The sequence below is a fragment of the Netta rufina genome, assembly GCF_964035555.1.
Source record: "Netta rufina genome assembly, chromosome: Z".
Taxonomy (NCBI): Eukaryota; Metazoa; Chordata; class Aves; order Anseriformes; family Anatidae; genus Netta; species Netta rufina.
Genome location: NC_140126.1, coordinates 17,431,047 through 17,455,005, shown reverse-complemented (window position 1 = coordinate 17,455,005; position 23,959 = coordinate 17,431,047). Strand labels below are relative to the sequence as shown.

The 23,959-nt window shown below is 44.2% G+C and overlaps 1 protein-coding gene and 1 long non-coding RNA gene across 3 annotated transcripts in view; one reads left to right on the top strand and one right to left on the bottom strand.

Moving 5' to 3' along the window:
- Positions 1-7,004, bottom strand: part of ZSWIM6 (zinc finger SWIM-type containing 6) — a gene marked incomplete at its 3' end in the record, with an annotated part of 112,703 nt that extends 105,699 nt beyond the window's left edge. For both annotated transcript variants that reach the window (XM_084304907.1, XM_084304908.1), the window contains exon 1: positions 6,380-7,004. In XM_084304907.1, the coding sequence (XP_084161033.1) occupies positions 6,380-6,950 (571 nt within the window). In that variant the 5' untranslated portion in view covers positions 6,951-7,004. The remainder of the gene's footprint in view (positions 1-6,379) is intronic.
- A 339-nt stretch (positions 7,005-7,343) lies between these two features.
- On the top strand, positions 7,344-19,937 carry LOC311221607. Its single transcript, XR_014619320.1, has 4 exons — positions 7,344-7,476; positions 14,882-14,956; positions 16,487-16,706; positions 17,251-19,937. It is a non-coding gene; the product is annotated as an uncharacterized lncRNA (long non-coding RNA).
- The last annotated feature ends 4,022 nt before the right edge of the window (positions 19,938-23,959 follow it).

The window sequence follows — 23,959 nt, the reverse complement described above, 5'->3', positions numbered from 1 at the left end:
GTACCCTTGCTGCACATGAAAGCTTTTTAAAATTTCAAATTAGTTCCTGTCACAGACAAGCATATTCATAAATTAGGATCGCTATTGTCAGTTAAAATAGTTGGGTCCTTTTTTTTCCCCTTTTCTTTTCTAGGAGCAGTAAATTCTCCTGCCTAATCCCCAGAGAAAACCAGCTAAAGAGAAAATAAGGGGTGTCAGCTGCATTCCTACACTACCACAGTTTGCACTGATGTTTTGCTACAGTACTACAAAACTTCAGAATTTGTCTTGACATAAATTTCCAAAACAGCAGGTTTTGGAAACATTAAAACCTGAACCCATGCAGACACATCTTATAGGGTGCCAACCAACATACCTTATCCTTCACCAAGGAAAAACGCTATGTGATAATACACTTCCTCTGAATAAGTTATTTATTTTTTTTTCAACCTATAACTTTACCAGAGTCTTATGTAAGGGCTCAGTTCTAACAGATTAAAACAGAGACAGCAAGTGCTACAGCAAAATACAGTAACTAGCTACTGATTTTCAAGGAAAAACAATTTGCCCAATGCTGACTTCTGAATAGCTTCAGCCTACCCTCACAAATATTGCTTTTAATTAACCGTTCACCTCAAAGTACAGAGAGAGACAGAGAGAGAGAAAAAGCTTCAGTTGCTGGCATGACAGCTGGCTCAAATCCAAGAACTGCTACATACCAAAACATCTGATTGTATACAGAGATGGAATCACTTTCTTAAACTGAAAGCAAGCTTTGAAAATGGAAACTGTTTTCTTGCAAGTGAGGAAAGCCTTGAAGTTAGGGGGAAAATATGAAACATGAGAAACATGAAAACTGACCTAAAGTGAATAATGACAAATTTTATTAGGTCGACCCCACATAAAACTTCAATTTTTTTGTTTTAAAAATTGTAACGGGACATGATTCACCAATCATTTTCTACTTCGAAAGAACTCAGTTCTAGAGCAGTAATGACACACTCCTATTACAGATCTATCCTACTATTTATAGTTGCACGGAAAGGCTCTGTGAAGTTTTATTTCCACGTCTTGGAAGCACTGTGAAATGCTCACTTTCTCTTGAAATCCCAACTAGATATTTTTAGAAAAACCGAGAGAAGGCCTGAGTTGACTTGAAATTTTCCACGTTTATTAATTTGGTCTTGAAAGAAAGCTTTTTCCCCCCCTTCTCTTTTTTTCAAAAAAGGTTTCCACAGAAATTATTCAAGGTCAAGGATAGTACATCAGAGCACACATGCATATACACTGAAAATAGCTTGCACGTTCCCTAATTAATACATTGCATTCCAAATCTAACAAGGAAACTGGAATGCATTCAGATGTTTCTCTTTCAGGAAGAAATACTTGAAAATGAGTTTGCTTCTGTTCCGGAACTCAGAAATATTGGTAGTTATTTCTTAAAGCAAACTGAAACTGGAATCACTGAAGATATTTTCGCAAGACTCTAGTGATCTTGGATCCAATTCAAAAAGAGTCCAGAAAAAAAAAAAGTCAGACATCATTTGTTTACTCCCCTACCACAATATTGTATTAACAAATTTTGGATTGCTTGTTTTAGTCATACATTCCTAACCAAACCCCAACATCAGGCTGGCTGCTGCAGAAACCATGCTTGTTTCTTTGGCATGCCAGGAGATAAACTCTGCCTGTTTGAGGAGGAGTTTAACGCAACCTTCTCCCCGCGGAAAAAGGTCACCAAGCATACCAGGATGCCAACAAGTTAACACAGAACACAATGTCTGTGTCTCCACAAATGACAGCCTTAGTTTTGTCACATCATTTAATATTACTTGCGATTACTTTTTTTTTCTTTTTACTAAAACCATATGTCCTACAAGATTCATCAACAAATAGATATATATATATTGTAAGCATCATCGAAGATCGCCATGTTGGCTAAAGGGCGCCTTTCCAGCTTTGCTAATAAGATACCTGATGTGTTGGGGTTTTTTTTTGGGTTTTTTTTTTTTTTGGTTGTTTGTCTTTTTTTTAATCAACCAAAAGGTGTTTCACATTATACTGCTGGTACTGAAACAATTAAACCCTCAAAGAAGAGAAATTACACTTGTTTTACGTGCTCTACAGTTCCATGCTGTTTTGGGCAAAGATGGCCATGAAGGACAAAAATGATTAACGGGAATCATCATCTACTAGAAGGACCTGAAATTTGCTGATTACGATACATGTATACCCCATTCAGACAGAATTGCAGAGAGCAGTTACCAGGAGTGTCTCGTAAAGCTTCTCTTCCTGGTTAAAAATGGCTTCTCCTGGTTTCGAACGCAATCACCACCTTGCAGCTCATTCTTGTTTAAAAGAAAAAAAGGAGAAAAAAGGGAGGGGGGAATAATTAGCTGGAATAATAGATGATAAACACACCTCTGAGTCAGAAGATAAATACTTCTGATCAAAAGAAAATTAGGAAAAAAGTCCCAAGTCTTAACTTCATTTAGGAATCAACTAAAGAAACATCAATGTATTTCCTCGCATTATTTTGCACTTCAGAAATTCTACTTTATTTTTCTTAAATAAAGCGTTTTGGTTGCATCTCTGATGACAACTCACCAAGGGGCTTCAGACAAGTGAACCCGCAGCTCCAAGCAGATGACACTTCAGCTGAACCCTTCTCCCCCAGACGAGGTAGCTTTCCACCTCCCAACGTTAACATTAATTCCAGAGCTGCGGTATGCACCAGTCAATTAATTCCTTACTTTGTTTCCCTTTGCTTAGAGTTTCTTCCCTCCAACTCACCCTCTTGCCATTCATACCTAAGAGGCATGACTACGGTGATTACAGAGCCTTATGCTACTGCGGAGAGGACTCTAACACCTTAAAGGGAGACCCGTATGAGCAAGCAAGGTCCGTGCAGCACGGGCAAGCCAACCTCAAATTAGAGGCAGATGAGGATGTGCCAGGAGTACTTACACAGCATACCAAAAAAACACATCAGGTCCTTCTAATGCAGATGCAGCTCAGCGGCAGAGACGAGCTTTGGGCCACTACAGCGAGAGCAGCCCAGAGCTGAAAGTCCTCGAGCAGGGGCACGGGGGCTTCTCCTCTTCTCCCCAAGCAGGGCATGGGGCTCTCGCCAGGCCAGCTGCACCACTGAGGGATCACACCTCTCGCTAACCCTGACAGCACCGCCGTGACGGCAGCACGGCGCTGGATACTAATTCGGGACTAACCTCGGAAACCAAATATACACTCCACCAGCTAAAACTGTCTGCTCACTCCTGGCATCTTCACGAATTTGGCCAAATGAGGCACAGCCGATTTCTAATTTTTCTTCCAGATTGTTGTATTTACCCAGCGCTTTCATGTTTAGACTGCAACTTTTACTAAAAATACTCGTCTTGAAATACATGAAAACACATATAGTAGAAAAGCTCCATTTTATACTGCTGAAATGGTTTGTTCTAAGAACATGCCTTCTATTTTTTTCAAACAAGCTAAAAAAATCTTTACATCCAGTTGAAACATATCAAAAAGGCTACAAGAACATCAATAAGTTAGACGCAAGTAGAATATTGAAGCCCACTACTCTAGATAAAAATCCTTCAAAATGAAGTAATGTTAATTACGATGCTAGGAGAAGACCATTGCATTTTGAATGGCTCATGGACCACCTTACCACCTGAGTAATAAGAACACGGGTTGTGCATATCACTAACGTGTCAACTCCCTTTTATTCTCTGCATTACGCGTGAGACGAATTTTACGCGTGAGACGAATTGGGGGCACGAAGCAGACGCATGTGAAGACTTCCAGCAGCACGTAGACATCAGGATTTTGAAGTTCTTTTCCTTGAAATGAGTTGCTGTGAAAAGATTGTCTGAACGTTTATGCAGGGCTAGACTAAAATGTAAAATACAGAAGCAAATGAATCCATTCAACTACCACCTAAGTGAAATTTATGCGTCCCCGTCGCAAATCATATCGGTGTCCCCTGTATATGGCAATAGTCAGCACTACAAGTGAGCCTGTTACAGCTGATATGTAATAAAATGTACTTTGTCCAATAGCTGCACTTTTCCATAGTACTACAGTAAACATTTACAGAGTTTCCATTACTCACACTGCAAAGAACATAGGTTCACATTTATATGGCTGCTAAACACGCGCTTACACAAACTCAGCGCTAAGCCTGCCTCAATGCCACACATTCAGCTGCGTTGCACGGCGCCGATCCCGCTCCCCACCCAACCTAACTCGCCCCAGTTCAGTTTGCTTTCGGTCGCACCTCCCTGCTCCTGAGGAGACCCGTGCCAGCGGTGCCCTCCAGCAGCCCGGCCACCCCAGCCATGGGAAGAGCCGAGGCGCTCGCTGTCGATGGCTCCCACCACTGGCTTTGTCACGGCTTTCCAAAGGAGGCTCGCATGAGGGTGGAAAAGAAGAGAAATAAAATATGTATTTTCAGCATTTGTTTGGAATGCGTGTAAGGGCTCCAGAAGCAGCAGTCAACACTTCAGTTGTATTTATGCATATTTTCTTTCTTCATGTTGACCCTTGCCAACATTACTCAACGCCCCTCCCCTTTAGAAGCTATACAAAAAGTTACTTTTTCCCTTTCACAACTACTGACTGAGGCCTATTCCACCGCTGAAAGCGAGCGAGGCAAAGCCCACGCTGGGTGTCTGTCTCCTAGGGAAGATTGCATCTTTTATTTATCGCCCCTTGGCTTTATTTTCACAGTGAATTCCTGGCTTAAATGTAATCAGCCAAGAAACCCTCCCTATGTGCGCTCCTGTCATTCCTCATCGCTTGCAAACAGAATCAAGTGCAAGCAAATGTGGAAGGAAAAAAAAAAAAAAAAACTCAGTGCTGCCAACCAAAGTAAAAAAGCCCTACTTCTGGTTTTGCCAGTCCTGAGGAACCACAGATGTGCCTCAGACCTTTGGAAAGAGAGAGAAAGCCAAAAGATGAAACTTATAAGAAAGTTAATTAGATTTAGAGAGAGGGGGAAAAAAAAAATAAGTGATTGTCTTGGAGCTGAACTCCCTCTAGGCTGGAGGGAAGGGCAGCGAGCCTAGGAATGGGAACGGAGAGCTTCCCTTCGGGAAATAAATGGCCATGCAGAGCAGGGGACAGAGCCCGGCACGAACAAAAGGCACAGAGGACGCGCCGTGGGTTAAACCATATTTAAAAAAAAAAATGATAATAATCATCATAAAAAAAATTATAAAAAGAAAACACACAATAATTCACCGGGCTCTTTTGTCTGGCTTCCCCTCGGGGGCGGGGTGTGTGTGTGTGTGGTTGGGGGGGGTTAGGGGGGGAAGGAAGAGACGCAAATAAACATGAAAATGGGAACAAAGTGCCCGGTCGCCGCCTCCTCCGCGGGGCACCGCCAGCCACAAAGCGCACCCCCCGTGGAAGTTGGGTCTCCCACTCGTGTTTGGATTTTTTTTTTTTTGGGAGGGGGGGGACGCCTCTCCTCGCCCCCTACCCCCAAGAATGGGGGCGTCCTCCCCCCCCACACACACACACAGGAATAGGGCACCCACCTCCGTGCCCCTTTAAAGGCAGGCGGCAGGAGGAGGAAGAGGAGGGAGCATTGTTCCAGCAGGAGGAAGCGCAGCCCCCCCCCCCCCCAGCGTTGTCACCGCTGTAGTCACGGAGCTCCTCACCCCCCCACCCCCCAAATAAAATAAAATACATAAATAGAATAAAAATAACACACGCTGCGGATTTCACCCCCCTCCACACACACACACACACACACACACCCCGTCCCTCCGGCTCGCTGCTGCCCTAGAAATGCCTTTGTTCGCGGCTCCCCCCCCACACACACCCTCCTCCTCCTCCTCCTCCTCTTCCTCCCCCGCACCGCAGACCAAATGGGGGTGGGGGGGGTGGGGGGTCTGGCACCCGTTTTCGCTTTTTTTCTTTTTTATTATTATTATTATCATTTCGGAGCACGCCGCATTCCTCCCCCCACCGTAACCTCGACCCCCCCACACCCCCCCCCTCCTTTTCCCAAACCCGCCCCCGTGTGCCGCCTTCTGCTGATTCATTTCCACCGGCGGCGGCGGCGGCGGCTCCGTGCGAGTGCGTGTGTAAGAAGTGTGTGTGTGTGTGTGTGAGCGTGCAAGGACGGGGGGGGGGGGGACACCCCCTCCCCGTTGCACACCCCGTTTGAGGGGGGCGGAGGACACACACACACACACACACACACACACACACACACACACACGGCGGTGACCCGGATTAGCGGGGGGTGGGCGCTGCGCGGGGGGCAGAGCCCGGCGGGATTACCGGCTGTTAAAGGGACAGCGCCGGGGGGAGCAGGAGGAGGAGGAGGAGGAGGAGGAGGAGGGGGAGGAAGGCGGCGGGGACACCCGTGGGCGCGGTGACTCACCGACTTGCAGGACGTTGTCCACGCAGCCGCCGTCCAGCAGCGCGATGCCCCTGCGGAAGGGCAGGCGGCTCTCGTCGGCGGCCGCCTCGGCGGCCCCAGCGGGCGCGGTGCCGGCCCCCCCGGCGGCGGAGACAGCGGAGGAGGAGACGGAGACGGCGGAGACGGCGGCGGCGGCGGGGTCGTCGGCGCCGGTGTTGAAGGAGGAGTACATGCAGATCTCCCGCTCGCTGCGGGGGAACGACCAGTAGACGATCCTGCGCTGCACCGGCTCCGGGATGCGCTCGAAGCGCTCCTCCACCCGCTGGAACGGCCACTTCTCCGCCACCCTGCGCGCCGCGATGTCCAGCAGCGACTCGGGGCTCTGCGTCTTGCCCAGCGGCAGCAGCCCCAGCGCGGAGGAGGAGGAGGAGGAGGAGGCGGCGGCGGCTGCCGACGAAGGCCCGGCGCACAGCGCCCCGCCGCCGGGCCCCCCGCCGCCGCCCGCCCGCTGCCCCGGCCGGCAGCCCGGCCCGTAGCCGGGTCTGCAGCACAGGCGCTTGGCGGGGGGAGGGAGCTGTCCGCGCTCCGCCATGATCGCGCCGCTTCTAAGCGGGCGGCGGAAGTGGCGGTAGCCTATAACCGGCACCGGGCGGACGGCCGCCGCCGCTGCAGGACACGCCCCCCTCCTGCCCTTATATGGTGCGCGCGGGGGGCGTGGCCAGCGCCTCGCCCACGGGAGGGAGGGGAGGGAGGGGGAGAGGCGGGCGCGCGCCCCCCCCCCTCCCCTTACACACACACACATACGCGGGGACGCGGCCCCCGCTGACGTCACGCGCGCGGTGTGGGAAAAAGGGGGCGTGGCCCCGCCTCTCCCCCCCCCCCCTCCCCTCCCTCAACCCGGTCACCTCTGCGGGGGTGGCGCGCGCAGTAGGAGGAATACGGTACGGTAGCGGGGGGCGCACTCGCGGCGTTACGGTAGCGGCGGCGGGGCCGCGCCCCGGCTGTAAGATGGCGGCGCCGGGCGGCCCGCGAGCAGCCCCCGGCCGCCGGGCGGGCACCGCGGCTGCCCCCCGAGCCTCGGCCGGCGCCTGGGAGCGGCGGCGGACCCGCATCGCTAGGTACCGACCCCCCCGCATCGCACCCCCCGGTGTTGTGTGTGTGTGTGTGTGTGTGTTGGTTCATTTGTCCTCACGCTGCTCCCCGGTGTGGCTCCCGGCAGCTCGCCGAGCCCCCAGCAAATGTTGGAGGTGCCCCGGAGCCCGAGTGCTGCAGGCACGGGGCGGGGGCGTTGTAAGCATCGTAGCGCTGCCAGCGTGGCCATCCCGAGGTCAGGGGAAGGAAGCAGGCACCGCGGTGCGAGCTTGAGCTACGCGGTTAGGTGTTACCAGCGGACACATACGTTTACTTTTGGTCCCGTCTCTCACTCGCTATTCGCAGTTTCTCGCGTCTTGAAGCAGTTTTTGTCCCCCTTGCTCTGGGGCTGCTCCTGTTTTAGGCAGGTGCCGCTGGAAGTGCCCTTTGCACGGGGCAGCGGCTGCTCCCTGGCAGCTCCGAGCCCCCTGCTGCAGCGGGAGCATTGCCGCGCAGGAAGAGCTGCTTGCCGTGAAGCCTGTGAATATTGGCAGCTGCACGGGGTGCTGTGGAGGCTTTTTTCCTTCCTGGGCTAGGAAGTACACGAATGGCATCTTTTGCTGTTGAAATTGTGCCGTAAGCAGCAGCCACGCTCCTCCTTGGGCTCCTTCTGCGTTGACGTAGCAGCGTGCCAGTTCTCCTCTGAAGTTCCTTTGTCCTGCCAGCACTGCCGCTTGAGCTCCTCCAGCTTTCTGAAAGCAACCAGGAGGGTGTGTTAACTCCAGGGGAGAAAAAAAAAAAAAAATTAAAACGTGCTAAAGCCGTCCCTTAACTGTATATAAATTTGTAGCTAGTTTCTCTTTCGGTGGATGGTCCTTCCTTTTGGAAGGACCTTGCTGAGCTGAGCGTTCATCTCCTCTTTTTTTGCCTCACAGTTTTGGAAGGTCTGCATTCCGGGGTCGCACAGAAGGAAAGCTGCAGAAGAAGCAGCCTTAACATGGTTAACCCCCTGCACTTAATCCAAGTCTGCTCTGTGAGCCACTTGGAGAAGTACCCTTGGCGACCGCTCAGTGAAATTTGTTCTTAATGTTTCAAAGCCTTTGGCTGCTTGCAGTCATTCTCGTTCCTCGCAGTAACACACGCAAGGACAGAGCATTCTACCAGTTACCCTGATTTGAAAGAAAGATCGCATGCAGCTGCCCAGTTGTCTCTGTATGAAGCAAACAATGGTCTGTATGTGGAAAATGGATTGCAGACAACCTAATGCTGGCCAATGCAAGTCACCCTCCCTGGTGGTTAAAACTTCTCTGTAAAGATGAGAACAAGAACAGCCGTTCGGATAAAGACTTGTGCGTTTTAGATTCACACACTGCATAGAATATTTCTAAACATGAGGAGCATAGGTGGTCAGAGAGAAAAAGGAATAAACTGAGGAAAGGATGCTAGATGGTTCTTAGAACTAGAGCTTTACAAAAAGACACAAGCAAAAGTGATAAGCGTTAATTAAAACATCAAGAGGTGATGGCATTAAAATAATCAAGCACAAGAAAGACTGGTGCACTGAAATAGCTGAATTTACGGTGCTAAAATAAGGTGGTGTTTGTTTTTTTTTTAACCTGTTTCGTGAAGGACTTTGAGATAACAAAGCAGTTCTTATAAAAAAAAAAAGCTGTTGGTTTTATGGATTTCAAATGTATTTTAACATATATTGTTGGAAAGCTTGAAAAACAGCGCTGTAGGTAAAGGTAGTGAATATCGCTATACGTTGCACTGCAGTGACTCTGGAAATTCAAGCACAGGAGAAAAAGACAGTAGTGGTGAGCGTTGATGAAGACTGGACAATGAAGAAAGCAGCGCACAATCAGTTCTTTGGTTTATAACGTTCTCTTAAATAGTTTCATTGGTTATGTTCAGAAACTAATTTCAGGAGTCAAAAACAGAAAGCTTGCCTTTTACTAGCCTTTTAAATAAAATCAAATACTCTCGGATAAATATTGCGAGCTCTTTTAAGACTTCAGAGTCTCTCTATTAAAGTGTAAATAAACCAGCAGCACTGAAAGAGCCCTTTCAAAGGCCAGCTTTTTATTCCAATTAAATTCCATGATGATTCTAAAACTGGAGTCAGATGCTAGCATCCAAAAGCATTTAGGAAAATGTACTTAAGATACTAAGCATGCTTTAGCGCTATTCTAAAATAACGTAAAGAGATAAACATCTTAATTTGAACTAAATCCTCTTGACATTCATTTCTGCGTCCTCTGCCTTTTTGTGGCTTGATACTTGACGTATGAAGTCATTCTGAGATGGGCTAAAGGGGTGGGCATTGTGTGTGCCAGAGTCCCAGAGCTCTGTGAATTAATGCTGCTCTGTATTTCCTCAAGGAATGAGCCCATTCAGTTTACATTTATTGAGAATAGACCCTGGGAAGGAATTATTTCTTCCTTATAAGGAGCTTTGTGTTGGAATATCTGTTGGGACAGTTTAGCTCACTACTGAGTTACTAGGGATAAAAGCATCACTGTTACGAGTAAAATGATAATGTGCAAGTGACTTCTTAAAATTAAACGCATGTAACTGATTTACAAGGCTCAGAATTTCAGAGGCTCCGAACAGCAAAATAAGGCTGTCTCAGCTTTCTTCGGAGTTTTAACTTACTTCCATTTGCAAAAAGTCAAAAGCAGAAGATGCTGTCTCTGAGAGGAAAATAGATTTAACATCACCCTGGGTTTGTTGTGAACTTCTGAGTTACAGAACTCGTGAACAGTCAAACTGAAAACGTTGTTATTCCTCTCATAAGCTTTTGTAAGCTATACTTTCAAAGGATTGTGTTTTTCTAATACCAAAATAAAAGCAAATCAATTTGATAAAAACTTTTCCGTTTGTAAAATAATTGTCTTCTAGGTACTTTTAGCTGCAAGTACATAGACTTAATCAGGGTAAGGTATGTGCATAATGCTTAAAAATTCATAATAGTTAAAAAAAAAAAAAAAAAAAAATGATTCCTCAGAGCTCTAGAAGCTTTAACCTCTCCTGGTCAGACATCCTCCACCACAGATGGGAGAGGCCAGTTCAAAAGTTAATGAGTTGCAAAATGGCGCCGGCAGGGCTGCCAGCACGTGTCAGAGCACCTCTGCCCGCACGGTGCACCAACAGCGAGGGGTTGTCGGCAAAGCTGTGCTGCTGGTGGCCTAGGTGGAGACATCGTGGCACTGCCTTCCTGTGGGTATTATGCATCCTGCACTAACAGACCTCCTTTTGGCCTTCTCCAGTTTTCTCCCTTTAAACTGCATTTTATTTGAGACTTCCTTGAATTAGACCAAACAGCTCCTTCGCCATGGCAGGCAGCGTACTAATTCTCGGATAGAAGCACTGCATGAGTTTTTTAGTCCACCAGCATCAGGAGCGAAAGGCTTTGCTTTCCCAGATGCTCACCCCTGCCAAAGGGAAGCTACATGCACTAAAAATTCTCTTAGGAGCATTTTCCGAGACACTAAATTCTGGTAGAATGGCTCTAAAGCAAAAAAAAATAAAAATAAAATCTCTGCTTCCCATCTCAAGGAGTCTGAGTCCAGATTCATTTGTGATGGTGAGAGAGCTGTACCCACAAGTAAACAGCTTAAATAAACTGAAAACGCATGCTTCCTGCAGGAGCTGAAACTCCTGCCCGTGGTGCGTGTCCCCAGGGCCCTGGCTGTGCTGCCGCCTCCCCGCCTCCCCCAGCACAGCCAAGACGGCAGTGCAGGGAGAGGAGATGGCTGGCTACCTGGCCAGCCGTTGTTTCTGGTATTTGCCAGTCTTTTGTGAGCTACCGTGCCTTTATAAACTATAACGGAGGACTTGCAGAAAGCATGGAGGCAGGGGGAGTCAGAGATAGCTAAGCAACACTTAAATGGTTCCTGTTTAAACAACCAGCATTCTTTTAAAAAGCTTGGCTACAATATCTGCTTCCTCTAACTTTGCCACCAGTGATTGCCTTTAGCAAACTGGGGAAACCAAACTGGACTTTTTTCTTAACGGTCCATTTAAGCTTTGATTACTGGTTGTTAAGCCCTCAATCCTCTAACATTCAAAAAAAATATTACAAATGTGTCTCTCCCTCTGCTAGGACTGAAACTTCCAGTGAGGATTTACGGACTCCTCTTGGTTTGTATCAGAGACAGGCTTTCAAGGGATCAGTCTAAACACGAGGGCTCCTGTATAACTTAGACACCCTATGAAATCAGAGACCGAGATGTTCCATATGGCTCTGAAGTGGTGCTCTACCACCTGGTTAAGGTTCGTTTGGTCAAAGGGAGCTGTGCACTGAAGAGTAATTGGTAAAGACCTAGTGTGAGGGTAGATCATTCTGTGGAGTTGGTTTTTTGTTTGTTTGCTTTCCAGTTTCGTAGCCCCATAGCAGTATATGTAGCAGCATCCTCAAGCAAAGTGCCTTCTAAAGGTGCTTCAGCAGGTTTGGATGAACAAATTGAATTCAGCATTTGTTCCGGGGCTTTAAAAACAATTAGAAATTTTGTAGTCCAAGTGCTAATTAGACTGATGTATGGCTGTTTTATCATGTTATTCCTGCAAAACCAGGTAACTGAGCTGTGCAATGTTTCATCCATTTGGAGCCCTCAATTTTCTGAGTTAAACACAGATTACCGATGTGGATTTGGGATGATCTTGGTATGATTTCACCTTTGCTTTATACCAACTGTTTGTGTTTTCTTTGTATATTTGCCTGTTTCTGTGCTTTCTTCCTCCTTTGTACCTACCCGTTGGTACTGACAGGTCGTGGTACGTCGTAGTTCTTTCCTGACAAACAGCCTGTAAATGTTCCATCCAGTTGCCTTCCTGATTCTTACTCTTCCTGCCCTGTAATCTTGAAATTGTACCAGAGCTAATATCTCAGGCTAAGCCTTGTAATCAAATTCAGAAGATAGAGATAAGATATGGTTAGGGCTCTGCAGTAAAATTTTGTCAGAGAACCAAGTACTTCCTTTTACTTCAGTGGCTTCAAAGGTTTTGTTGGAATCCGTCTCTTGGACAGGGATTTAATTCTCTTTTTTTTTCCTACCAGTCTGTCACTAATAGCATCTAACTTTTGAAGTTGCTTTGAATAGAAAGGGAGAGCATTCTTCCTTTTCCTTTTCTGTGCTCCGGGGATTAAGATGAGCTGGGAGATATGCCTCCGCTTCACTTCTCCACTTGGAATAACAGCGGCACGATGCACTCATATATTTCCAGAAAGCTAGAGCTTTGCTTCCAGTGGGATATGCCAGAAGTGGCAAGAATTCAGCAGTTACAACTACTGAACAGGAAAGGACCCCTTGATACTTAACGTGTCTCCATGCTGCTTTGCTCCAGTAAATTAGGCAGAGCTCACAGGACAGCTGTCTTCTTGCTAGACACTGTCCTCTGCTGGGCTGTGCTTGGAGTCCTTCAGAGGCAGCAGATACCGCCCCGCGCGTGGTGTGGTTCGGAGGCTGGAGGAGACGCTGTGTCAGGCTGACTGCCGCCTTAGGCAGTTGTCACCATCAGTCATCCTGCAAACATTGCGATCCCTGAGCAGGAGGGATAGTAATCTGCTGCGGTCTGCTCATGTATAAATACTTTTTTTTTTTTTTTTTTTTTTTTTTTTTTTTGTGGTTCCAAAAAAATGGAGCCTCTGGACAGGGACAGGTCTCTGCGGAGCCTCTGAATTTATCCAGTTGCAGTAAAGGTCTGATGCTCCGTAACCGCTCCCCAAACTGAGAATAAGGATGAATCTCTCCAGTACCCTATGTCAGAACTGCTTCCCAGTTAGTAATTTTAATAAGTGCTTGTCAGGGCTTTGTTACAGCCAGCACAAAAATCAAGTTCTTCTTCCATGTCTTCATGGTTCCAAGTAGTAGCAAAACCTGACGGATGCTGTCCGGTGTTTGCTTTGCTCGGGGCACAGCACAGGCACCACAGCTCTCCATGTGCTCACTTGGATAACCAGTCCTGATCTGTTTTGTAGCCTCCTCTCAGCCTTTTATCTCTGTAAATACAAAGGCTTTGATTTTTGTTTTGCTTGTGTTGTGTGTTTATTTTTGTTGTTGTTGTTGTTCATTTGTTTGTTTAAACAAACGTTTACTGGCTGCAGTTGAATGGCTGCTTTTGCAATTCTCTAGGAAAGCTAGAGATCTTTAAAAAAGAAAATAAGAAATCACTAGGCTGTGAGTTAGGAGTGGACGAACTGAGGAAGAGAAGGGCAGAACTAATGTGAGTAAGAGCTGAAGGATGATCTGGTGTATAAACCCAGTCCATTGCCAACTCCACCCTCTAAATGGCATTTACTGCCAGGGAAATTGGATCCACCCTGGACTGATTCTAGCATCAGAAAAATCCTAAAATAGCTCTGGGCCTTACAAAAGTTGCAGTTTCCTTCCCGATAATTGATGCTGTGGTGACAACCTGCATCTGGTACTCATGAGCTGCAGTCACCACATCTGCTAAGGGCAAGAAGGCAACTTTTTCCCTTTCCTCAGTCTCTTGCCTTGTCTGCAGAGATGGTCCATGAAGTGAAAAATTGTTTGTTCAGTTTGAGCACTTATTGAAAGGGATAGTGTCCCCTAATACTAGCAACTTGGAAATGAATCTGCAACCTGTGTTGACTCAGGTTTTTAAGAAGTGTAAATGAAGAGGAGCCACTTTAAGAGTAACTGGGGATTGGTCTAAGTTGCATTATTGCCATTGAATGTGGGCTTATTTCATCCTGTTTACTAAATGGGGAGTATAACCATGGCAACATTCATGACACGCTCTGCATGGATCTGCCAACACAAGAGTGAAATTAGCATTCCGAAGACAACTGTTTGAAAGTAGCTTGGGAACTGAAAAAGCATGTTTCAGACTACAGTCTGGATGATAATACGCTTCACCGTTTGCAGAGAGAACGTTGTGCAAAATTTGCTAGTTTGGCTGAAGTGCTCTCAGCAAGAATATTTGTGGTGTCATTTGTATAGATCTTACCTTGATGAGTGAAAACTTAATGGTGTAAATATTAATAGCCAGTGGTGATTCTGATAAGTATAGCTAAAAATACGAATACAGCTAGAGTTTTATGCCCAGCTTTACTGCAAAGATAGTTGAAATTAGTTCACTTGGGGAAAAATACAGAATGATAATTCCTATACAAGATGAAAGTTCTACTTATAAAATAAAACAAATACTATTTCTACATATAAAGAGAAAAAAAAAAAAAAAAGAAAAGAAAAGAAAAGCCTGGCTGAATGGAAATATGGAGGGGAATGTAAAAGGAACTTTCTAGATCATAGTCAGTCCTCTGTTGTCCCCAGTATAAACTGTTGATAAACATCGTCTGGTAACTGATTTTTGTTGCTGTCGCATGTTGTGTGAAGTTTTTGCAGAAGTCTGTTACATGGAGAATCGTGGTCTGACAGTGAGGATGGACTCAATAATACATCGCTTCTTCATGTCTCTTTACAGGTCACTTCTTTCTGAAAGGAGCAGAGTCAAACATAGCTGCGCATTTCTGGATGACAGTGCTACAACCTGTTGCAAGTAACCCTGAACAAAAATATTTCCCTGGTTACTTTTGCCTGCACTTTTTTTATCTGTGGCTAGCTTCACCATTTTTGTTTAAGTCAGTTCCCTCTTCTGTGTGCATCTGTCACATAGCAGGAAAGACATGTTTCTGTAAATAAGCTTCACAAGTCGTTTAGGAGATGTGTAGGAAAATACAGAACTGCTTTTAACTGACTTTTGAAAATTGGCTAGATTTTAAGCTGACTCTGCCCTTTCAACAGATGCTCAGAACAGTGACTGCTCTTTATTGCCTCAGCACACCATCTTGGGATAACACATCAGCCAGTCTGATGGAATATTTTATGTAGAGTTACTACTTCCTCTGAGTCAGTGCTGTAAAAGGCAATTACGTCTGCAAAGAACACAGCACCCTTCATGTCCCCTGCTGCCCTCATGACTGAAAGTGATACATTTAGGGTGGGTTATGTTAGTCCTAAGAATAATATGGTTCTATAGAAATTATGGAAATACTGCTAGTAAAATATAAATGACTAATTAGATATTTTTCTATGTTTGGAATATATGGGAAAAACCCAAACTTTTATCACTTCAGAAGGTAAAAAAATACATTGTATTCCAGCAGTAACTCAGGAAGATGTTAGCCACCAGAGCTAGGCTTAAAATGTCACATGTTGAGATAACTTAAATCAGCGTTTACATTCCAACTGGTTGAGCAGCTATCTGGATTGCTACTGTTAGTTCTCAATAAATTTGATACTAGTAAAGACAATCCAGAGGACTTGACAAAATTGAGAGTACCGGCTATAAAAAGGGCAACATCCAGATGATTACTGGTCATCAGTCTAGCACCTATGTCGGCCAAAAATGTGTAACTTATATCAGTCCAATCAAGAAGCTAGTAAAGGAAATTGGCAGAACTAATGTTGGGAGCTATGGGTATATGAAAAATAGATCCGACCACAGTTTTGTTAGACAACACGCTTGATAAAACATACAGTGTTTACATCACAATACTGTTTGTGTAGTTCTTAGACTTCTTCCTGACTTTTTGTCTTACTACTTCATGGCACTTTCTATATGTTTTGCTAATATCACCTGTTACTTAGTAGAACATTGGTTAACTGACAGTTGAAAACAAAATAGCAAATGGGGGATTCTGACTGAGCAGATTAATATTATTTTAGGAATTGATTTTGGCTATGTACAACTTAATGTTTGCTTTAAATGACATCAAAGATTGTACAAAATTAATAACCACAGCTCAAAAGATGGAGATGTAATATGCCACAAAGATAAGTCAATGACGCAGCCTAGATGACTTTGTTTATAAGTTGAATGCAAGCAGGCAATTGTTTTGTGGGTAGCTAATAAGTAATACACCTGCCAACAGTGAAAGCAGGCTGTCATTTTCATAGAATCATAGAATATCCTGAGTTGAAAGGGACCCTTAAGGATCATCAAGTCCAACTCTTGACACCGCACAGGTCTACCCAAAAGTTCAGACCATGTGACTAAGTGCACAGTCCAATCGCTTCTTAAATTCAGACAGGCTCGGTGCAGTGACCACTTCCCTGGGGAGCCTGTTCCAGTGTGCAACCACCCTCTCTGTGAAGAACCCCCTCCTGATGTCAAGCCTAAATTTCCCCTGCCTCAGCTTAACCCCGTTCCCGCGGGGTTAAGTTTTCACCTGTCCATTTAGTCTACCCACCAAATACCAGAGCTTAAGCAAGAACAAAGAAGACACCCAAGTTCAGGACCATTGAAGGTCAGTTGAGCAAGTTGTTTTCAAAACAAAATTTCATAGAAAACACAGCCTTTTGTTTTAGGGGACCTTCCAATTTGTTTTTCTGGAATTCTCTGAGTATTATGGCTGTTGTCATCTTTAAAGCCTGAAGTTATGCTGTAAGCTTAAGCTAATTCATTATGTCATCTCACAGTAATTCTGTAACATTCCCATGCTATAGCTCTACTCTACTTCTGAACTTTGAGCCAGTCTTTTTAAATTCTTGTCTCGTACCATAGCTGCTTCACTACTTCTGGTACTCTTTCTGTGCCTTGCAGAGCCATTTCACATGTATGCGTTTGCTATCAATCAAACTACACTTTTATCTAATCATCAGCAAGTTTGCAGACCATGTTTTTCTCCTGTGCAGACAATCCGCATGCCAGAGGATCTTTTAGCTCTCTAACTGACCCAACTTATGCAAAGCGGCCTTAATGCTGCTAGTGCTAATGGTTCTCATGCAAAAAACATATATATATATATGTGCTTTTCTTTCTGTGCACTCATTTTTTTCTGTCTCTTCCAGGTCTTCTAGTGTTAGAGCCTTTCAAAATTGTCCTAGATCATTTCTGAATAACTGTATTGGTACAGCTGCAAAAAATAAGGGAGTAAAACCATATCCGCAGATAATTCCTGTGATCTAATAATCGGTCACGTTATAGCAAAGTTAATGCTGCTGTTGCCTTTTTCAACTTCAGAAAATCGTGTGTTGCTGGACCTAATGAGAACTGAAAGTTCAGGCTGGATTTTTTCTTCTGTTAATGAGTTTTTATTTGGGGGTTTAGAGGAGAAATGAAGAGATGCAGAGGAATTTATCAAGAAAGATAACAATGAATGAACTCCTGAACATGGTGCTTTGGTCAAAAAGACTTGTGTAATTCTTGGCTACAAAGAGAGAAATCTCTAGAGACTACAATGACAATGGTAGTTCTGTGTTTGTCAATGAAGCAATTTTTGTTGGAATTTGCTTCATCCCGTTTAGGATCCAAGAAGACTGTTGGTAAACAGAAATCTTTGAGAGAAGAGCAAGAAAACAAAGACAACATCCTTATCTCCAAATTGCAGAGAGATGAATTGAAGGGTGGGCTGTTCAGTGGATATGGAATTGGCTGGATGGACACGCCCAGAGAGTGGTGGTCAATGGCTCTATGTCCAGATGGAGGCCAGTGGCGAGTGGTGTCCCTCAGTGGTCTGTCTAGGAACAAGTCCTGTTTAATGTCTTTGTCAGTGACATAGACAGTGGGATCGAGTGCACCCTCAGCAAGTTTTCAGATGACACCAAGCTGAGCGGTGCAGTCGATACACAAGAAGGAAGGGATGACATCCAAAGGGACCTGGACAGGCTGGAGAAGTGGGCCCACGTGAACCTCATGAGGTTCAACAATTCCAAGTACAAGGTGCTGCACCTGGGCTGGGGTAATCCCAGACACACGCACAGACTGGGAGAAGAACTCACTCATATCAGCCCTGCAGAGAAGGACCTGGGGGTTCTGGTGGACAAAAAGCTCGACACGAGCCAGCAGTGTGTGCCTGCAGCCCAGGGGTCCAACTGCATCCTGGGCTGCGCCAACAGAGGGGTGGGCAGCAGGTGGAGGGAGGGGATTGTGCCCCTCTGCTCTGCCCTTCTGAGGCCACACCAGGAGTGCTGCATCCAGCAGCATCCAGCCATCCTGCTTGGAACCAGGTGATCCTTAAGGTCCCTTCCAACCCAAGCTATTCTATGAAGTAAAAAATCATTGATTCATATGGTACAAGATGAGTGATACAAGGAAGTTTTTTTCCTTGGTTTGTTAAACCAAAAAGTGTATTGACTAATGTCCAAAAGTATCTGCAGTGAAACAGAAACTTAAGACATGGCTTTTCAATCTAGCTGACAAAGACATAACACTATCCAATTGCTGGTGCTGAAGCCGAACAAAACCTGACTAGAATCGTGTGGTAATTTTTTCCCTAAGCAATGGATATCTAACCATTGGAACAGTTCTACGAGAATTATAATGGCCTTTCCATCTCTACTCATTTCTACCTGACGATATGTCTTTCTTAAAAGACATGTTCTAGATGAACTAGGTGGTTCAGGAACTTGTGTGACAAAGCTGATCAGCCCCAGATGGTCACAGTAGATGTTCTGGCCTAATCTCCTGTGGGGACCAGGCTGGTTTTGGTTCTTTCTTCAGTTCTGCTATGGGCTTACCACATGCTTCATATTTTTGCCTATGGATGCTCACAGCTGTAGTGTTACCTGTCTAAATGGGCTGGCAAGGGATGCGGATTGCATAAAAGCCTGTCCTAAAGGTGTCCACAGAGGACAGCCAGCCATGTGTGGAACTTTAATACACCCTTTTCTAATTATTGAAATTTCTAAGCAACAATCTTAGGAATTAAGAGTTCATCTGGTTAGCTGTGCTTCTATAATATTCCAGACAAGGCGGAATACTGTTTGGATTAAAAGTGCTAGCATTAACTTTTGTATTCCTGCATGATTTTAAATGCACCAAGGATATGTCCATGTGGACACCTGATCTTTTGGCTTGTCCAGAACTTATTTTTGGGCTCTTGTAAAGTGGTATCTAGCATTAAAGGAAAAAAATGCAAATAATAAGTAACATTAGCTTATCATTATTTACAGCAAACCAATTCCCTCTTTGCTCATAGATGACTAAAATGATGTATTTGCCTGGCTGAAAATTTCTTTTTTGCAAGTAATAAAAAATGCAGAGATCCCTTACAATGGTTACTTCAGCCTTGTTGCAGCTTGGGGCAAAACCACATTGGCAGAAAGACAATGTCCTGTCTCTAATGGCTGTGAAGCCTCTCTCTCTGAACTTGACCCGAATTTGAACTTATACAAAAGGGACCTCTGTGCAGTGACAAAAACTTAAAAACAGAGTATAATTACGTAAGAAATTCAAAATAAGTTGGGGAGCATGTTTGAATGAGATCAGCATTCCAAGTAATCCCTAACAAGAATTGGATGTTTGTATCTCTGCTGCCACACATTTGTCTTTATGATCTTCTGAATGTTCTATTGATCTTCCTCCAGACTGAAACCTTATACCTGATAGCAGCTCTTCGTGGAAGCCTTTTGGTGCAAAGTTGGCCATAGTGTCTTATGCAAGTCTCCCAAACTCTTCAAATACTTTGATACCGATGAAGAAAGGATGTGTTTTAAAAATATATATATTAAAAAAAATAAAATAACAAAGAAAAGTCCCTGTGTTTTCCTGTCTTCTTTTGCAGAAGCTAATCAATCAAATGATTAAAGAAGTCAACGGAAAGAAGAGTGCCAGTGCTGTCATGAAGGCAGTAGCTAGCACTGGTCACCTCGTCTTTGTAGCACTGACCAGGAGGGAGTTATGCTAATTGCTCACCTTGGTATTAGTAGCTCCAGGTCTCAGCCTCTACTCAGATGAAGTGAGTAACTAAGCTCCCAAAAAGTCATATTTTACTACTGAGAAGTTTCTTTATTCACTTTTAGCAGTAGTTTTTCTCTTTTATGTTCTCATCAGATTGTTTTACGTGATCTGTGTGGTTTCACTGGTCACCACTCATTGAGGAGTACTTGTTATGTGTTGCACTCCCTCATACATGTTTAAATTATATAACTGTTTGGTTATAGTTAAAAAGCAAACTACTTTGGAAGTCTACAGCTAAGAAAAGCATCCAATTTCCACAGACAGGTCTTATTTCATAGGCCTGAGTCTGTTGTGTGGATGGTCCAATGCTTCCATGCCCTGGAAACTCCAGTTTTGGATTGCGTGTTTTTAAGAATCGTCTTTTAACGTTGGATCTTCGGAAGTCCCACCTGCCTGGCAACTCTCACTAAGACAGGAGACTCCAAAGTACAATTGTTGTGAGGTGACTCGGTTGATTTTTGCATTCTCCTAAAGGGAGTCTCGTGTCTTCATGCATGCGCTCACCACAGTATTTGCTGGTCTACATGCAACTACCCTTGACCATCATTTCACCCTTTCTCACAGGCATCTGAAGAAACAACTTTTGATCTGTGTCTGTGGGGAATGGAGGCAAAATCTTTCCCGTCTTCCTCTCTCCAGTTTGGCTTTCTGTCTTTTCACTGAAGGAAGTTTCTCTTCAGAAGCAGCCCAAGTCTTTTAAAGACTTCTGATGAGGTTTTCCTGGGAGACACCCCAGGCTTATGTCAAAGTGCTGTGGTAACAGTCAATTGTTACTAGCAGCAATCTAATTGCTCCACCAGGCTGAAAGCATTCCTGGTTGAGGTACTCTTGAAGGCTGTTTCAACTCCATAGATACCATGTTGTTTCTGCTACAAAATGGAGCATGTAACCTGCACTTTAAATTACAATGAAATCCTATCTACAAACTGGCAGCCATTCCCCTGACTCTCACACCTTGCTTTTAACATATGGGTTGACTGACACAATCAGATCAAATGATTTTCCAGACTTCTTGCTGCATCCACTGGGCATCGTTTCTCATTTAAGATTCCTGCAAGTGAGGCTGTATCTCCAGTGATAGTTCAGATTCTCATCTGGTGTAAATTATCATAGTTCTAGTCAACTTCAATGGATTTGATAATTTATACCATCTGAGGTTCTGCATCTGAAAACCATGTAATAAAAAGCAGATGCTGTTTTAACTAATCTGAAAAATAAGTGCCTAGTATTTGCCCGAGTCTAGCTATTTTAATACCTGCTACTTACTGCCAGCAGTCAACTGCATACTAGAGACTTCAAGTCCTTTGTCCTGTGTCTGACTAACTGGGATAGTGTCCTGTATTTTATCAAAAATGAAGGTTGAACAGAGACTGCAAAAGCCCTTGACAGCAACTTTGCTGAGAGACCTAAAAGGCAACACTCCTTTTGCAAAGCCCGTGAGTCTGTCTCTGCTAGAAGCTAGCCATATCTTTATACTGACCATGATCATTATTATACATTATATTTTAAAGCAGCTGCTTAGCTTTGTCACTTTAATATGTTTTTGTTCTGATTTCTATATTCTTCTTCAAGCCACGTGAACGTTGGTTGACATTTGGTATCTATCTGACCTTGTAAGTAATAGGAGATTGCATGGATTGCACATCAACTATCTATGTCAAGAATATGGTTAAGAATTTGTGAAATGTTTTGCAGAAAGCATGGTCTCTGACCTATTCCAGAATGTGATACTGTAAATAAAGTGTCTATCACAGCACGTTTGAAGAAAGTGTATTTTTTATTTACAATTCTTGGTTTAACAATTCACACAGAACAAATCATCATTTTTACATTACAGGAGTATGTTACACAATTTTGTCTGTAAGGACTATTTGTGCCATAAAGCATGAAGCTTTCCCCTGTTACTTAAAAATTTATTTGCAATTGCTCCCTTTCTATTAATAACAACAGGGCATAGATATAAACAGCACATTTTTATAAATCACGTTCAGGCCTGGCTCAGGCATACTTCATGACTGCCACCCACTGGGGACACCTGTATTGAATGGCAGAAGTTTCTGTCTGTTCTCAGAAAACATCTACAATAGATCAGTGAGAAAAAGAATAAAATTTTATTCCAACTTGTTCCCCAGAAGTCACCGATCTGACTGTCTTTGAACCTTGCAAGGACGTTATATCCATCTGGACCTAAAAGTAACTTCTCCTGGTATGCATGAGTAGCAGCATTGATTAATAACAGAATAGTGGATTTTAGGAGATCAGCTTTTCTGTTATTTTCCTGCTACTTGAAGGTTTATCTAACTCTAGGGCCAGTTGTTTCATGTTTCCTCTGCATCATCCCCTCTGTTTAATACTCCCATACGTACTTCGAGAAATCTCTAGGTACCACTTAATTCCTAAACCCTCCAATTGTTGGGGGGGATAGGGGCAGAGGGAACAAGCTAGGGTTGGGCACTATTTTTCTTTCCTCTTCTGTGGTCAAATTTTCTTACAAATGCGTGAACAAGAATGAGTTACGACAAACCAGTCTAAAGAAACTAGATGTTTACAATCTCAAAGTGTGAGTGAGATTTCAACAACATGTGCCAGGTCCTACTGCAGTCGTGGGGCTTGGTGAGGGGATTGTGGGTTGGTTGCTTTGGACAATAGCTGTGACTGAGCTGTTGACCCAGCAGAGCCAAAGGAGCCATGCCAGAGGAACACTCTTGCCTTTCACAAGCCTTATGGAGGTGCAAGCAGAAGCATGATACAAATCATGTGACAGAAGATAAATAAAACACCATCAAGGGTAGCTAAAATGTCCTTTTTAGGTTGGTGGCAAAGCTTAAACAAGAAGCTCCCCAAACTTCTCTTGTACTTCCTCCTCTCAGCCTCCCATTTTTTTTTACATTCACTGCTGCTTGACAACTGTGTGCCTCTCAGTCACTCCATCTTACTGCAGAGGGACAACATCCTCTGCCCATCCAAACAGTGGCTGCCTTCCACTCCTTCCAGTCCTCATTCCCCTGCCATCTTGCCATTACATGGGAATATATGTTCATAGAAAATTATATATACATATATATACATGTACCCATAATGTGTATATGTGTAACTATAGATAATTAAAGAAAATAATCAGCAGCACAGTAATTTTTACATTTAGGGTAAACAAATAACGTGTAAGTATACTAAATACTTTGTGCAGCCAGCATGTTTGAGTACAGCTTTACTCCCTTAGGAGAAATGACTATTTCTTCTACTTGTGCTTCAAAATAAGCTGCTTACTTTTTGCAGTGCTATCATGGATAGAGAGTCTATGTTACGTGTTGGACACAAATATGGCAACACTTGTGTTATTTGACATGCTGACAAATTAATTTGAATTTATTTGCAGCTAAGCAAAGTGCCATATCCAAAACCTGATTTTAATTATGGATATTCAGTTTGGTATTTGCTAGAACAAATAGGCAGCATTTTATGGCAGAAGTGAGTTTGCATGATAAAATATAAAGTAAGATTCGGTACCTGCAACAACTCGGATCTGGCCAAAGGATGCCCCACCCATTGAGATATCAGTTAGCTCCAGAACCCAGACAGCAAGAATAAACAAGAGAACAGGAAGGATAAACAAAAAATAAAAATAACATGTTCCTACATTTACTGGACAACTTTCCATGTAATCATCAGGAGGACTGAAAGAGCTTTTGAATCCAGCTGCACATGCAAAAATTAAAACAATGCCATTCTACATTTTAAGCATATGAAGTATATCTGGATTAAGAGGACCGACAATTAATGTCCTCTACTGTGAATTATCATGTGTTACAATACTTGTTC